Raw genomic sequence first — 17,178 nt, 5'->3', positions numbered from 1 at the left:
TCGAGGGACAAGATCATTTATATCGTAGTCATAAAGGTAGCAAGTAAGGATACCTTAGCAATCGAAGGGACTATCATCATTTAATCGAGGGACAAAATCATTTATATCGTAGGAAAATCGAAGGGACTATGATCTTTTTGATGACTTTTATTCGTAGGTTGCAGGCTAAGGTATCCCTACATCCGAGGGACTTGACTATTTAATCGAAAGGCAGCATAAAAGAGGGTTACCCTAAAGGTGGGTGTGTGCACCAATCACGTGTGTTATGTTCAGATACTTTAATCTTTGAATTAGTGATCTATGGTTTATTTTAGTCTTGAGCATTCAATCCTAAACCATACAGCTAATAGATAAATAGCAGTTTAAATGGTGCAGAAAGTAAATGCGGAAAATAAATCTACGCTATTACAGAGCTTCGGGATTAGGGGGTACATAACCAAAAATCGGGGGATGCAGAAAAGTAAATCCTAATTACTATTACATCAAAAAGGAATTGCGACCTATACACCTTCTAAAATTTAAATGACAGAATAATTAGATGGAAATTAAACAATCATGCGTCAATCACTGGAGTTAGAGATGAGAAGAAAAATCAGGAAGAAATTACAAGAAATTAGTTTTTTATTTTATTTTAAATGGAAGCCTAATTTAAATTAATTATTAACTAATTCTAATTATAAGTTAATTACCTAATTAATTAATTAACTAAATAATTTATTTATTTTAGTTAGAAAACCCTAATGACTAGATTGATTAAATCCTAATTACCCTAATTATTAAATCAATTAAAAGAACTAATCCTAAATTATAATTATTTAATTAATAGAAATTAAAATTAAACCTAAATTATTTAACCTAAATTAATTAATTAAATTTATTAATTAAGTTAATTAAACTATTAATCCTAATTTTCTAGATAATTAAACTAATGGCCTAACTAAGCTAGGTGATAATTAACCTAATTATTAGGTGATAATTAACCTAATTATTAACTAATTAATTAAAAAAAAGAAATTGTTAAGAAAAATTATAAAGAGAAAATAAAAAAATAAATAAACAACATTGGCCCCTAGCAGGATCAAACTGGTGACATTGAAGCCCTTGGAAGACGCACGTTGCCATCTGGACCGAACACTTTAACTGTCATTTACTTTCAACCATTTGATCAAATCCTTTCACTCGTTTCATATTCCTCGTTCAATGCGTGGACACACGAGCCGTATGACCAACCAATAGGAACGAGGGAGAGAACTTTGACCAGTTGACTGACTAGCCACCACCTGCCACGCAACTTCGTCTTCAACCTTCGTCCTCCAGACTCCTGGCTACGTATTTACTTCGGAAACAGCTGCGAATTAACTACGAATATTCGTAGCAAAATCCTGCAAGGATCAAAACTCAAAATAACGCGTTAAATAAAAACCAGTCGTGCCCAGGTCTACTGAACAGATCCCCACGAATTCAATGGTGGTTGCGGTTTGGAACGATAGCGCCTGCAATTTTAGTCTCTTAACATTTATTATTTTAGTGAGTCATGACTTTAACTAATTTTGGATATTTTAGTCTTTGGTTATTTTGATGCTAATACGATTTTATGTCATGCAACTTTAGTTTGTTGGTAGTATTTTATGATAATTTTTATTAGTTAATGTTATCATTTATTATTTTGTGATGCTAAAAAAAAGTAAAAATAGATTATCTAATTTTTTTTAAGAAGATAAAAATGTTGAATAATTTTTATGAAAAAATATGATGACTCATCATTTAATCATTTAATATTAATAAAATAGAAAATTATTTGGGCAAACCACTACCCAACCCAACTCGAAATTTAAAGGATTTATCCAAACCGACCCATTATTGTAGAGGGTGGTTATTTTACCTCACCCAAACCAGAGTGTTCTATATGTATTGATTAATGAGTTTGGCCAAATCTAACCCAAACCAGCCCATGTACACTCCTTGAAAGAAGAGTTTGGGGTTTTATTCAATTGTTTTTTTGTAATAACATTTATACAATTATATATTATTACGTTTCACACATTTTATTGAATAAGTTAAGCAACCAAGCGGATGATTATATTTTATCCAGTCAATAGGTCATGTGTTTGAGTCTGGTTGTCATATAAAAGCCATAATTGTTTTGTTTAAACTATCTATATATAAGATAGCGCTATTATAACTGCGCGGTCAAATTTTAAGTCTTTGTTTTACTTGTTTCAATCTAAGATAACGCTTTTCGTAAAGCGCTATTAAAGACCCAACCCTATTTTTTTTCAGTCTAAGATATCGCTTTTCATAAAACGCTATTATAGATCTAGGTAATTTTTTATTTTATTATAACTTATGATAGCATCCATCATAAAAGAGCTATAATAGGTTTTGGCGTAATATATTTAATAGCGTTTTACATTTAAGCACTATTAAATATGTGATATTATTGATCAAATATGTAGTAGTAAATCAAGCAATCTCTCTGATGATGATATCTATCATGAAGAGTTATCAAGCCACATAAGATAGAAGAGGTTAATTCCCCGATTAAGGATTGAATCATTGTTATATCAAGCAATGGATCTTGAAATCTTCAGAGTTGCAAAAGAGAGGAAGTGTGAAATCTTACCTTGTTTGTGTCAAGTGATCTGTGTTTGTAAAGGCATAAGATTACACTACTAGAAAACTACTTTTCATGACAACGGTTTCACCTCACGTATAAAAAAATAGAGGTATAATCCCTTGGCGCGTCATATTTTTTTTCTTAAAAAATATACAATATATTTCGTCAATTTTTTATGAAAATTGAGGGGTAAAATATTTCGTCAATTTCCGATCAGCTTTAGATTATGTTTTTATTCCATTAAAAGTGGAGAAATTTATACTTATATTCTTACGTTGCAAATCTATCCTTACATGATTGGACAGATTTTAAGAACTAGTGAGGTTTATTGGACAGCCAGATGAGCAAAAGGTATACCTAGTGGTTTGTTGATATCGGGAAAAAAAAGAAGATTTAGTTATTCTCTTAAGCTTTTTAGGTGATGGTTATGTTGGGTTGGACACAGCGTGGAAGGACCAAGTTTGCTACTTTATGATCATCTATTCATCTTATTGTATTATTAAGAAGAGACAATTGTGGGATAAACTTATATTTCTAAAAGGCTTATGGGGAAACGAGGATTGATGTATAGGGGGATTTCAACGCTATTAAAAAAGCGGAGTAAAGAAAAGGAATGAGTGCCCTCACTAGATTTAGTGAAATCCAATAGTTCAATGATTTTATTAAAGTAATGGGTTTAATAGGCGTACCAACAATAGGGAGGAGATTCACGTGGATTAAAGGAGATGAGGGCTCGATGTCTAGAATTGACACATTCCTCTTAAGCGATAGTCTGGTTGATAGATGAAGTATTGTTGGCTAAGAAATTGGGGATAGGGATATTTTAGACCATTGCCCTATTTGGTTTAAAGTTAATGTTTGGAACTAGGGTCTTAAACCGTTTAGAACTATAAACTATTGGTTTAATCATCCATACTTTTTTGTCTTTTATTGAGAAAGAATGGAATACCTAGAGATCGGGGAACTCAGACATGTCATATTAAAAGAAAAATTTAGATTGCTAAAAGACAAATTGAGATTGTGGAATAGGGAAGTTTTTGGATGGATCAATCTGGAGATAGAAAATGCAGTCAAGGACTTAAATCAGGCGAATAAGTTCCTTGAAAATGTTAATGGGGGTGTTTAGGAGGTTTTGTGTAAGAAGAAAAAAATCATCACATTCATTTTGGAGTAATTTCCAACTCAAAGAGAGTTTGTTGAGGCAAAAATATAGGCAATCTTGGATTAAGGAATGAGATCTTAATACAATATTCTTACATACAATGCTTAAATCTAGATTGAGGGGAAACACCATATCTGGAGTTAACTTTAGTGAGGGCATAATTGAAAGCATGAAGGGGTTATGGAAAAGGTGAAGAGATTCTTTGAAAATAGATTCGTGGAAGTTAGTTAGAGAAGACCAACCCTGGAGGATATCTCTTTCAAGGTGTTACCAGAGTCAAAGAGGGGTTTATTGAAGGGGGTTTGTTATGGATGAGTTAAAGGAAGCGGTGTGGGATAGTTATGGGGGAAAATTCCTAGGTTCAGATGGATTCAAGTTTAACTTCACCATGAAGTGCTCGAGTATGTTGAAAGAAGACATCTTTAAGTTTATCGTTGAATTCCAAAGGAAAGAAAAACTTCCTAAAGCTATATCGGCTTCCTTTTTAGCCTTAGTGCCTAAGTTCGAAAATCCTTAAGACTTAGGTGATTGTACATACATTTTCTTAGTGAGTAGCCTTTATGAGATCTTAGAGAAATTTATGGATTCAAGACTAAAGAGGATGTTCGGCAAGGTTATTTCATCTTGCAAAATAGATTTCATTCCTAATAGATAAATTTTGGATGGAGTTTTGGTGATGAACAAGATCATCAACTTGGAAAGAATGAAAAAGAAAGAATGCTTATTGTTCAAGGTTGATTTTAAGAAGGCGTATGACAACGTGAGTTAGAGCTTTCTTTATTCCATGTTGATGAGATTAGGTGTCAGTGAGTTTTGGATAAGGTGGATGATTTCTTGTATGAGTTATAATAGTCTCTCTATGTTGGTGAATGGATTCCAACTAAGGATTTCAAAGCGGGTAGGGGATTGAGACAGGGGGGCTCTTCCCTTTTCTCTTTTCAATTATAGCGAAAGGGTTGGCTGGGATGATGGGATCAACAATTGAATGTCACATCTGTGAAGGTTTCAAAATTAATAATTTAGTGGAGTACAACATTCTTCAATTTGCGGATGATATCTTTGTCGGTGTAGGGTCTTGGCATAATTTGTGGGGAATTAAATCATTATTAAGTGGTTTTGAATTAGTTTCGTGATTAAGCGTGAATTTCTTCAAGAGTAAGTTCTATGGTGTTAACATTCATGAATAATTCATGCATTCCGCTTATAATTTCCTGTACTGCAGCATCAATGATATCCCTTTCAAATTTCTTGGTATTTTGGTTGGTTCTAACCATAGAAGAGTCGCATCATGGAGGCCTATTTTAGATTCCCTTAAACAAAAACTTTCTTCTTAGAAAGGAAGTATTTTGTCTTATGGCGGCAGGGTTTCTCTAATCAATTCAGTTTTAAGCAATTTCCCTATTTATCTCCTTTATTTTTTCAAGGCACCAAAACAGGTAGTGAAAGATATCAAAAACATTCAAAGACATTTCTTATGTAAGGGCGGTATAGAAAAGAAAGGGATTTGTTGGGTCAGTTAGAAAGAAGTGTATAAATTGAGAAAAGAGTGAGGGCTTTAAGTCAAAGATGTCGAAGCATTTAACTTGACTTTATTTAGTAAATGGAGATTGTGAGTTTTTTTTGATAAATAGGCTATTTGGAGAAGAATCATTCACCATAGATATGGTAATTTGGAACCATTAATGATTGGTGACGGAGTCTCATGTCTTAATAAGATATACTTTCTTTGGTGGAGGGATCTCATCACTCCTATGAGTGTAGAAAAAGCAGGGTATGGTTGGTTTCATAAGGGAATTGCGTGTAAAATTGGTTAAGGAAATTCAATTCTATTTTGGAAACATATATGGATTGGATCAAACAAATTGGATGAGGTTTTTCTACTTCCTTTCGAACTATCTACTTTGAAATTTGGTTTAGTGCAGGACATGTTCTCTTCATCGAACAATTGTTGGAACATTCAATGTCGATCAGAAATAATTCAGCCTGAAGCAAAGTTGCAGGTGGAAGCCTTGCAACGCATTCTTTGTGATGTTCGACTTGTTCATAGTCGAGACAATAAGTTTGTGTGGCTGCATGATTTTGTAGGAAATTACACTATAAAACCCAATCAATAGAAACATATTATCTTTGGTCGTTTTCCGAGGTTGGGCGTGCCAAATGTTGTGGCAAACCAAAATCCCTCCTAGAATCCATGTGTTTGGATGAAGGTTGTTTATAAATAACTTGCCAAGAAAAGACCAATTGTTGGTGAGGGGTTAATGCTCGATGCTCATAGTAGAATTAGGGGTGTTCGCGGTGCGGTTTGGGCGGTTTTGACGAAAAAAATCATCCGAACCGCAAGAGAAAAAATCGCACGGTTTGGTTTGGTTCGGTTGGGTTTTAAAAAAAACATAACTTTGTATTTAGACATTCTTACACTATCAAATAACAACAAAACTCGTCATATTTTGACAACAACTTTCTATTTAATATGTAAAAATTAAATTAGACAAAAGTGAAATAATGAACATAAAATAATAGTATAAAACAATATAAAAATTATTAGAATGAAAAAAAATAGAAGAGACGAGAGATTAGTGAATGTGAAAAAGAAAAAATAAAAGAGTTGAGAGATTAGAGAATAAGATGTGTGATAAAAATGAAACTAAAATAGGGAACATTTGCATAAAAATGAGAAGGTGAAAAAGAAAGAATATAAGAGAGTAGAGATTATAGAAAATGAGGGAAGATGTATGTGGCAAAGAAGGCGCGATAATGCTATTAGAGATTTAAGAAGATCGGGACTAAAATCATATGTTTAAGTTTGGGTTGGATGTGAGATAAGTAAAAGTTATGTTGTAACGTAATGCGGTTTGATTTGATTTGGTTCGGTTTACAAAATACAAACCGCAAACCGAACCGAACCGAACCGTGCGGTTTTGTTAAAAAATGACCCAAACTAATCCGAACCAAATGTGATTTTTTGCGGTTTCGATTTGGTTTGGTTTGGTTTGCGGTTTTCTATTGGGTTGGTTTGGTTTTGATCACCCCTAAGTAGAATATGTGTTATTTGCTTTAGGGAGGAGGAAGATCTCAAAATCATATATTGTTTGCTTGCCCTTTCTTAATGAATGTTTGGAATTCAATTTTGGGATGGTTAGATATGGAGGATATTTGTTCATTGGAAGCGCATTCTCATGCAAAATTGTTTTGGAGAATTTTCAAGGGTAGATTGTCAGTTAATAAAGTGTTATGCTTTGCTATAAACTGGATTATTTGATCTTAGAGAAATAATATTTTGTTTAAAGGTGACGTAGCGGATATTGATGATGTCGTTTTAAATACAAATATTATCACTTGGTCGAGACATATTACTGGTCTAAAAACTAGTGGGTATTCTAACTTTTATGATTGAAGCAAGACTCCTTTGTTATAGGTGAATTCTTATCTACCCAACTCAAAAAGTTGGGTAAAGTTACCTTCAATGTAAAATGTCTTGGAAACAACCAAAAAGTATACTATTTAATAATTAATTAAATAAGAGAAAACTAAATGATACAATGTGATTGGTGGAAGGTACACTACCCAACTTTTTATGATGGGTAGAGAAGTTGTCCCTTTGTTATGGTGAATTCTTATCTACCCAACTCAAAAAGTTGGGTAAAGTTACCTTCAATGTAAAATGTCTTGGAAACAACCAAAAAGTATACTATTTAATAATTAATTAACTTGTGTTAATTCTTTGTATTTGAGTTGAATTAATATCACTAATATTTGTTGGATGATTTTATTAATCCATTAAATATAACTCATATAATTAAAAGTTTGGTTTTAAATAAAAAAATATCTTAATGTGATGATTATTTAGGTTGATGGATAATTACGCCAATGGGGTTTTTATTTTAAAATTTAAAATAAAATTTAAATCCTCCTTCTCTTTTTATGACTACAGAGACATGACTCTTAAAAATGAGTTGTGATTGTTGGAATAAAATGCCTACACAGCACTAAAATAGGGGCCCCATTTTTTTTAATTACTACATATTATTAAAAATAAACAAAGCTATTTCTTCTCCAAAACATGTATGACACTCCAAACGACACACTATCTCTTCTTCAAGGTCCAATCAGAGCTCTCTTTCTATTCCAGAACAAAATGCTCTTACACAAGTTCACTGTCAAAAAAACAAAACAAAACAGCGACGAAACAAAGCACTACCACATAACGGCAACGACAACGAAACCGGACACAACACAACGCCGACGAAACCAAAAAAAACGAGATATCACATGACGACGACGGCGGTGCAGTGTGGTTCAATTGGTAAATTTCTTCAAGATGATGTTTTTTCTCTAAACTATTTGTTTGTTATTTTGCTTTTCATTTTGCAATCAATAGTACAAACTTACAAGCTGATGATTTCATTTTAATTTCATTTTGCAAGATGTTTGTTTCGCAACTAATAAACGGTGCGGTGCTTTTCATTTTGAAAGTTGTTTGTTTGCTTTTCATTTTTTCAAGTTGTTTGTATTACTTACCAGCTCATGTTACAAGTTGTTTGTTTGTACTACTTACAAACATGTTTTTTTTAGTTTTTATGAAATATTATTTGTATTTTAATTTTATGAAATGATTTCTTCAAACTTATTAAGAAAAGTGTAAAAAAGTGACCCAACACACCATTTCACATATATGTCATATATGTTTTGGAATATTAACTTCATAGTTATTTTTTTGGATAATTAAATTTCGGAGATGAGAAAGTTTTTGGTTTCTAGAATAAGTATTGAGAATTTTAATATTGTGCAACCGGAAGCCGAAGTAGAAGAAACACCGCCTAATGTGGCCAATGAATTTAATTCAAATGAGATTGTGCGTGATCCAAGATGTAGGAAACAAATTCATGAGTATGTTACGGATATTCAAAACCAAGTGAGGAGGGCAATATTTCCTCGTACTCAATTTGGGAAGTCTTCAAGAGCATTTTGTAAAGCATGGTATAAGAATTATATATGAATTGAATACAGTGAGTCGAAGGATGCAGCTTATTGTTTTTATTGCTTTCTCTTTAAGTCGTCCGAGAGGGCCGAACACTTTGATTATGAAGTCTTCAATAAAGACTGATTTAAAGATTGGAAGCATGCATCTAAAGGCTTCAAAGATCATATTGATAGTCATAATAGTAAGCACAACTCATGTATGAAGCACTATGACAATTATATTAATCAAAGACAAAGTGTGACAAGTATCCTTTCTAGAGCAACAAGGGAATCAGGAGAATTGTATAAGATCTGTTTGACTTGTTCTTTAGATTGTACTAGATATCTCATAGCACAAGGCATTGCTTTCCGTGGCCATGATGAAAGCTCTACTTCTCTAAACAAGGGGAATTTTAGAGAGATGATGGATTGGGTAAAATCTAATAATGAAAAGGTGAGAGATGCTTTTGATCGTGGTCCAAAAAATTGCACAGTGACTTCCGGTGACATTCAAAAGGAGCTTGCAACGTGTTGTGCACATGAAGTTACCAAGGTGATTATGGAAGAGCTTGGTGATAGACAATTATATGTGCTTATTGATGAGTCACATGATTTATGTGTCAAAGAACAAATGGCGGTGATGTTGAGGTTAGTACAATGAGTTTGTTATTGAAACTACTACAATTATTAACTTAAACTTGTAAATTTCATTCAAATTTAGATGAATACATTTGATTTTTTATTTATATTTCTAGGTTCTTGAACGACAAAGGGAAAGTTGTAGAACGATTTATTGCTCTACATCATGTCAAATATACTACATCTAAGGCCCTAAAAGATGCTCTTTATGGTATTCTCGATCGTCACATATTATCTATTTCAAGTATACAAGGGCAAGAATATGATTGGGCTTCAAATATGAGGTGAGTTTAATGGTTTACAAAGAAAGATTCGAGATGAAAACTTTTATGCTTTCTATGTCCATTGTTATGTTCACCGTTTGCAATTGGTGGTTGTGTCTGTTGCTAGTAGTTGCTCATCTATTCATGATTTCTTTGAGTACATCTCTTTGATTGTAACCACACAAGTGCATCTTGCAAGAGAGTGGATGCTTTGAAGGAGGCACAACACCAAGATATTTTGAATAGACTTGAGAGTGGTGAGTTATCTCAAGGAAAGGGCTTGCATCAATCATCTAGTCTCACTAGACCCAGAGATACTAGATGGGGTTCACATTATACTACCTTGATTCATTTGGATCAGATATAGTTCTCTGTGTTAGTGGTGCTTAGTATTGATGAAGATGGATGTGGACCATCTCAAGCGGCGGGTTTGATAGAAAAAATGGTGAGCTTTAAATTTGCTTTCATTTTGAAGCTTATGTTAAAGTTGTTTGGTATCAAAAATGAACTTTTAAAAATCTTGCAAACAAAATATCTTAATATTGTGTTTGCTATGGGATTAGTTGATGATGTTAAAGCTCGGTTGGCTACACTGAGAGAGAGAGTGGTTGGGATGATTTATTTATTGATGTCCAAGAATTTTGTTTTGCTCAAAGTATTTCGATGCCAAACATGGATGAAGAAATACCGGTTCAGGGTCTTTCAAGAAGAGAAGGGAGGACTGTCACTATTCTTCCCCATTACCGTGCAAAGATTTTTTATGATGCTATTGACATAAATGTGTGGAGATGGATCACCGGTTTAGTGAAGGAAGTAACGTTGTGCTGGATTGCTTCTCATGTCTTGACCCCAAGAACTCTTTTTCCAAGTTTGATGTTGATAAGCTTGCTCATCTTGCTAATATTTATCATGCAGACTTTTATGATGATGACTGTGGAACAATAAGGGAGCAACTTGAGACTTATGTACATCAAGTGAAAAGGCATGCTTCCTTTACTTCTTGTGAAGATGTTCAAAGTTTGACTATGAAGATGGTTCAAACTGAGAAACATTTGGTATTTCCATTGGTCTACAAGCTCATTGAGTTGGCTTTGATATTGTCGGTGTTGACAACATCTGTTGAAAAAGCTTTTTCAGCAATGAAGATTATCAAGTCTAATTTGCGCAACAAGATCAACGATGTATGGTTCAATGACTTGATGATATGTTACATCGAGTGGGAGATATTCAAGTCACTTAAAGATGTTGATATTAATTATTCGAACATTCACCGCAAAGAAGTCTCGAAGAGGGCATTTATACCTCTTAATTTTATTTAGCACACTATTTGCAGGTTAGGTTTCATCTCTCTTATGTAGCACACTTTATGACTATTTATATATTGTCATATGTAACGTGCAGTTAAATTTTTTGCCCAGGCTACATAAAATTTCTGGTTCCGCCACTGATCTTCATCTTCTAAGATATACATAAGGAAGGAAGAAGAGCGGAAAAAATAATTAAAACAAGAATCATCGATATAGATCTGAATATATTTTTACTGTTTATTATAAAAATTAAAACACTATAAAAAATCATGATGATATCAAGATCCAAATTTTTTTTTAAGCAATACTCTCTCTACATACAAATTTCAAATATGCTTATGGAAAAAGCACTACTGATGTTTCTCCATGCTTTAAATCACTTTTTAGTGGAGATTGCATCTTGATGAAGTCAAGTCAATATTAATACAATTGATAAAAGTAATCTTTTATAAATTGATATTTTTTATTTAAAAAAATCTTATATTAAAAAACAGAGAAAATGATTATTATCATGCTATAATCCTCAAATAAACAATATAAGCGATTTCTCATCATCATAGACATAACATTTTCTAAAGTTCAAATATATCAGTAAGTTCCGTAAATTAGATATAGCAAGGGTAATGAAAGTGAAATAGAAATTGACCAAACATGCTGATAATTACTAGCTAGTAGAACTACATAACTGACAAAAGTCATAATTAATTCATATGAAAGCACACACATGCATCCTCAATATTCCTCATAAGTTTTACCACCTTCGATGAGAATAGCCTTCATCTTATTAACAAGCTCTTGCATTTGTTCCCTAGAGTGCAATGGCGCTGGATACACGCACACACAATCCAACCTTCCATCTCTTATGGTGTCAAAAATAGCCATAGATGGACCCAAACCATGAACCGAAGCACACCCCATGTAGTCTTCAACACCAACCTCTCGTTGCATCTCGCCACCGTCGTCAACCACCGTGTCTTCGAACACCGACATTATCGATGTTCTCGACGATGATGTCAAACCAGGATTCTCTATGGCCTTGCACATGAGAAAATTCATGTCAACCATGTCTGAAAAGTGCTTGTCATTGTTCTTAGAGTTGGAAAATGCTCCGTAAGTCCTCTTGGCTAGTTCCCAAAAACTTTCACCACCTTTGATCACATGGTTGTTGAGGATGGCAGCATGATAAAACCCTACACATTAAAATATAATAAATGAATTTTTTTAGTTATCATAAAATTAGTTTTTGTTGTTTTTAAAGCAACATTTATTGTTGTCTTGTAAGTCATTCAAAAATTCAAATTTATTGGACCATCTGAAATCTATTAATGTTCAGCTTACTATAAATGGCATGCTACAAGCTACAATGTCACTTTTTCCTCTTTTCTTTCCTTTCACAAAGGAGGAATAAACATTGTAGAGTCACTTGTATAGTACTTCCATATCCATGTCGAATTAATGGTTCTATCAACTTGTACTCTCGATTATTTAATATTGCTTCAATGCATTTTATAGATGATATTATCTAATATTTAGGTAATAGATAAATTAAAATATCTCTTATATTAGTTTTTAATGAAAAAATAAAGTGAAACTTCTAAAATTCATTTCAAAACACAAGAATGGCATATAACAAAAAAGTAATTCATTTCAAAACACAAGAATGGCATATAACAAAAAAGAAAGGATCTAATAAAAAAAACAAACACATAACAACACATCAGACAAAGAATAACAAACAAGATAAAACATATAAAAAAGCACCGAAAAATTTAAGACGACTATAAATTAAAGTAAATAATAAGATTATAAAGGCAATTACAAGATAAAACATATAAAAAAAGCGTCGAAAAATTTAAGACGACTATAAATTAAAGTAAATGATAAAATTATAAAGGCAATTACAGAGTGTGTGCATGAATTCACCTCCGCCCTACCTAAAAATTATTTCAAGGTAAAAAAACACTCATCTCACAGATTTTGTAAGACCATTTTAATAATATCATTATGGACTCTCCAAATGATCAAGACTATTGTGTGTCATATCAAAGGAAAATTACTCATAGACTTAGTCCTACTACCTAAAGGAAAAAAATACTCAAAAATAAAAAGAATATCTCTCAATTCAACCACCAAAAAACCTCATATCACATAGAAAATGATATATCACAACTGACAAATGGATGAGACATCGACTAAACCAAATCCTCACAAAAAATAAGAGTTTGACTTTAAATTAATTACTATTTACTCATCATAAAAATTGGATACAGTTATCTTTAAACCGAAAAGCATTTAAAGTATTCAGAATTTATATTATTTAATAAATAGTCATATTCTTTTTGTTTTGCCTTTAATTATAAGATTATATTTAAAAAAATTGGTTTATCCTAATCCTTACAAAATTTTAAATATATTTATAATTTTTTTTTTCAAATACTATACTTATTAACCTTAGCAATTTGTCTAAAAACAGAAAAGTCAAATCAAAATATATCTATATAAAGAGGGAGGAGAATTGTTATTATTACACCAAAATTTGACAGCTACACCGTATTATCATACGGTTTGGTTTTTTTATAATATTAAATATTTTCTTTTTTACTTTTTTTAAGACAAATGAATACATTTCTATGTGGTATTTTCCCAGGTGTAAAATACAGTGTAAAAGTGGGGTGTAAGCATAGCACCCCTCAAAGAGGGAGTATATGAAAAAATGAAATCACATGATACAATTGGATACTAATTTGTCTCTACACCGTATGCTACACCTGATACAATGGCAAAGCAACAACTTCTTGTCACGGAAACCAAAGTAAGAAAAGTTATAAAAAAATAAAACCAGTAACTTTGACTTATACTTATACGGTGTAGGTGTTGAATCAAGTGTAAGAATATCTTTTTCCTTAAAATTAACTATTTCATAAAGTAGAGCCTAACTTGATAAAACATAAATAAGAGCATCTCCAATGGTGCAACATATATTTGAGTTTTTTATGGGACTCACTAAGCCACATCATATTAAAAGAATTTATTTACTTTTAACTTTAATAAAAATTTGATATAGGTCCCACAACTTTACCTCATAACTTGATTTGATTGGGTACTACAATCTTTTAGTTGTTGCATTGCAATGCAACTCTATTATGACATGGCAAATTTTTTAAATATTTAATTATTAAATTAATTGTACAGGTGGAGAATTCAATAAAAGAAACTACCATTAGAGATGATCTAACAGTCTAATAGATGCATCTGAAAAACATACCAAAATGGTGAGTTGAGAGAGGTGGGTCAAGCGTTAACCGGCAGTCAGTAAGGGTAATAATCCCATACTTCTTACAACTATTCTTGTTACCATGTGCTGCCATTAATCCTGCTGCTGTTATTGCTCCACACAACTTAACCCCACTCTTCTTACAACCCTGAAATAATCAATTAATTCTTCACTAATCAAATCATTAACCAAAAATATAATTTAACCAAATAATAGTGCATGCTTTACATCTAAAACCCTCTTGGTATCATTTTGATTCAGTTCCATTCTAACCACTTGTGAAAACCTAGCAGTAGCACTCTTGGTATCATTAAATTTCAAATTACTAAACCTAAACGAATTAAGAGAGTAACTAAGCACGTCTAGTCCACGCGCCCATATATGCTTCTTCGTTTTCCGACCAGGAACAAGATCCTCAATCGCCAAGGGAACAACATCCTCAACAACAGCATGCATGTCTTTTTCATCTTCCTTCATCAACACAAGCAACTCTCTTAAAACCGACACGGCCGTTGTTCTATCACACGCTGCCACATGCAGTCGTATAACCACCACCCATGTTTTCGCATCAGGCATAGCGTAAACCGTCGCAAACAGCATGTCGGAGCCGGTGGTGCTACGGTCTTTCTCTTGCCACGTGTTAAGGTTGAGTTCATGTTCGAGGACTTTTTGTAACGGCGAAACGGAAACGGTGTCGTTTTTGTTGTTTTTGAGAATCTCGGAGGTGGCGTTGAGGCTGTGAGATTGGATTTTGATGAAGGGAGTGGGAGAGGTGAGGAAGGAGAATGTTGTGTCTGATGAATTGGAAGAGTGGAGTTTTGATCGGAGGATAGGATGGGAATTTTGTAGTTTGTGGAGGGCGGTTTGGAAACGGGAAATGTCGATGGGTTTTGTGAGGAGGAGTGATAGAACTGCAATGCCGGTGCCGCCACGAATGGCTTTGCACCAGCTATGTTCTGTGCCACCAACTGTTCGACCTTTTGTTTCAACCGTCGACGACATGGTTAAGTTAGTTACACTCTTATTTGCTGCAAAATGGAACTAGTGCAGAATAGGTGATTTTACGTTCAATGACTATTATGAATGAAAACAGTGTATCTTTGGAAAGTGGGATATAGTTGGAGAGAGCCTTTAATACAAGTAACTTTCAATCTACTGTGGCATGAGCTAAAAAACTGATCACTGTCATTTCTTAACATGTGACCACTGGTGTGGTGGATGCACTATACAATAGTGTTTTTAATGAAATTAACATTACTTTAAAGAATTTTGCATTCTGAATTTAATTGCTTATTTGATTTTAAGCATATTAAATATATAAAATAAATTATATTTTAAAAATGAAATATCATCTTAATTATTATAGACTATTATAATTTTTTTAAATAAATATTGTATTTCATACATTTAAAATATTTATTCTAAAATATGAAAGACTATTTTTTTCCTCCATAATAAAAACATTTTTGGATCGGGGGGTGCATGTAACTAGTGTTGCCCTTAATTTACACATAAAATGTTTGGTGTGTATAAACTTTGAGAGAGAAAGACAGAGAGTTACAATGTGTTACCATTTGCCCTATAGAGCTCCATCCATTAATGAGGTGATTTGAAATCCACCTTATTTGAGTGGACTAAGTGCAATTATAAAGGAGCTTTCGCTCCTTTATCCATAACGTCGTGATGTGGTGGTATTTTCTGTAATCATAAAGGTGACTTTCTTTTGACATTTTTGAGAAAATCAATTATGACTCATCCACTCATGCTGAATTCAATGCGGTTTTGAGAGTTATTAAAGTTGCAAAGCGTAACGGTTGGCACAAGCTCTAGATCAAATCAGACTCGCTCTTGGTGGTCAAAGCTTTCTCCAACCATTATTTGGTACCTTGGAGGTTTAGAGCCCGTTGGACTAATTGCATAGATCCGTCTAACATCACTAATTTTTTCATCACTCACATTTACAGAAAGGGTAATAGTTCTGCAGACTTTTTGGTTAATATTGGTTTGAATTCTAATCCCATTAATTTTTTTGATTCCATCTCACTTGAGATTAGGAAATTTTTTATAAAGAACATGTTAGACATACCTTTTTTTTAAGTTTTCTTCCTTTTTTATAGGGTTTTTAATTTCTCTTTTCTTATGTAATGTTTCTTTTTGCAATATTTGAGTCTTATTAAAAATAGCTGGTAGATTGATATGATAAGAAGAGAGATAAAAAGTAAAAGAAAAGTTTTTTTACCAACTACATAGCAACCAGAAAAACTAATTAAAAAGTGCCGATGTAATCTCATACCAAAATTTTGATACTAGCAGGGTTTGAACCCGCAACATTGAGGATAAAGGGACGAAATATCAATCATGTGAGCTACTTGTCTACTATGTAATTATTTCAAATGTTTTATATATTTTGGCTAATATATCTAATTCTTGTTACCCATTAACAAATCTCAGACAGAGTCATCGTGCACAATCTGGAGTATATATTGGTTAATTGGAAGTATATAATGTAACACCCGAGGCCAACGAGGGCATGTAGTGGTTGTCGGTGCGTAAGGTATGACAATGAGACACTTCCAAGGCCGAAGATGGTGAGGAGTAGTCGCCAAATTCACATCGAAATGAGACGTATCCTAAGGTTGTGCAAGTATGGGACTGCATTGTTGAAGGAAAGCTTATAAGGATGGATTAGTACTACCTATACCAACAAGATGAATTTTCTTTTCGGTAGCCTAATAGATAAGAACTCCGTAGTTAAGCATGCTTGGCTTGGAGTAGTATTTGGATGGGTGACCTTCTGGGAAGTTTCTTAGAAAGTGCGTGAGTGAGACAAAGCATGCTAATAATACTCGTGTTGGTTTATGGGGTTAGTCGGTAATCTTGAAAACAATTTAGGGTGTTACAAATGGTATCAGAGGAAAATCTTTCCCAGTATGATGTGGTTCGGAGATGAACCAAAT

The 17,178-nt window shown here is 33.1% G+C and overlaps 2 protein-coding genes across 2 annotated transcripts; one reads left to right on the top strand and one right to left on the bottom strand.

Annotated features, from left to right (window-relative positions):
• Positions 1–7,847: 7,847 nt before the first annotated feature.
• Positions 7,848–10,197, top strand: LOC131613068 (uncharacterized). The gene is made up of 2 exons (XM_058884783.1): positions 7,848–9,386; positions 9,494–10,197. Exons 1-2 carry the CDS (start codon positions 8,959–8,961, stop codon positions 9,663–9,665), a joined length of 600 nt encoding a protein of 199 aa, XP_058740766.1. The 5' UTR covers positions 7,848–8,958; the 3' UTR covers positions 9,666–10,197.
• Positions 10,198–11,508: 1,311 nt separating this feature from the next.
• Positions 11,509–15,400, bottom strand: LOC131613066 (uncharacterized). The gene is made up of 3 exons (XM_058884782.1): positions 14,450–15,400; positions 14,213–14,369; positions 11,509–12,137 (listed from the first exon to the last, which is right to left on the bottom strand). Exons 1-3 carry the CDS (start codon positions 15,221–15,223, stop codon positions 11,680–11,682), a joined length of 1,389 nt encoding a protein of 462 aa, XP_058740765.1. The 5' UTR covers positions 15,224–15,400; the 3' UTR covers positions 11,509–11,679.
• Positions 15,401–17,178: the final 1,778 nt, after the last annotated feature.

Source organism: Vicia villosa, linkage group LG6 (assembly GCF_029867415.1).
Source record: "Vicia villosa cultivar HV-30 ecotype Madison, WI linkage group LG6, Vvil1.0, whole genome shotgun sequence".
In the NCBI taxonomy this organism is placed as follows: Eukaryota; Viridiplantae; Streptophyta; class Magnoliopsida; order Fabales; family Fabaceae; genus Vicia; species Vicia villosa.
Note: the sequence above shows the minus strand (reverse complement) of the source record. Positions and strands in the feature narration are given on the sequence as shown.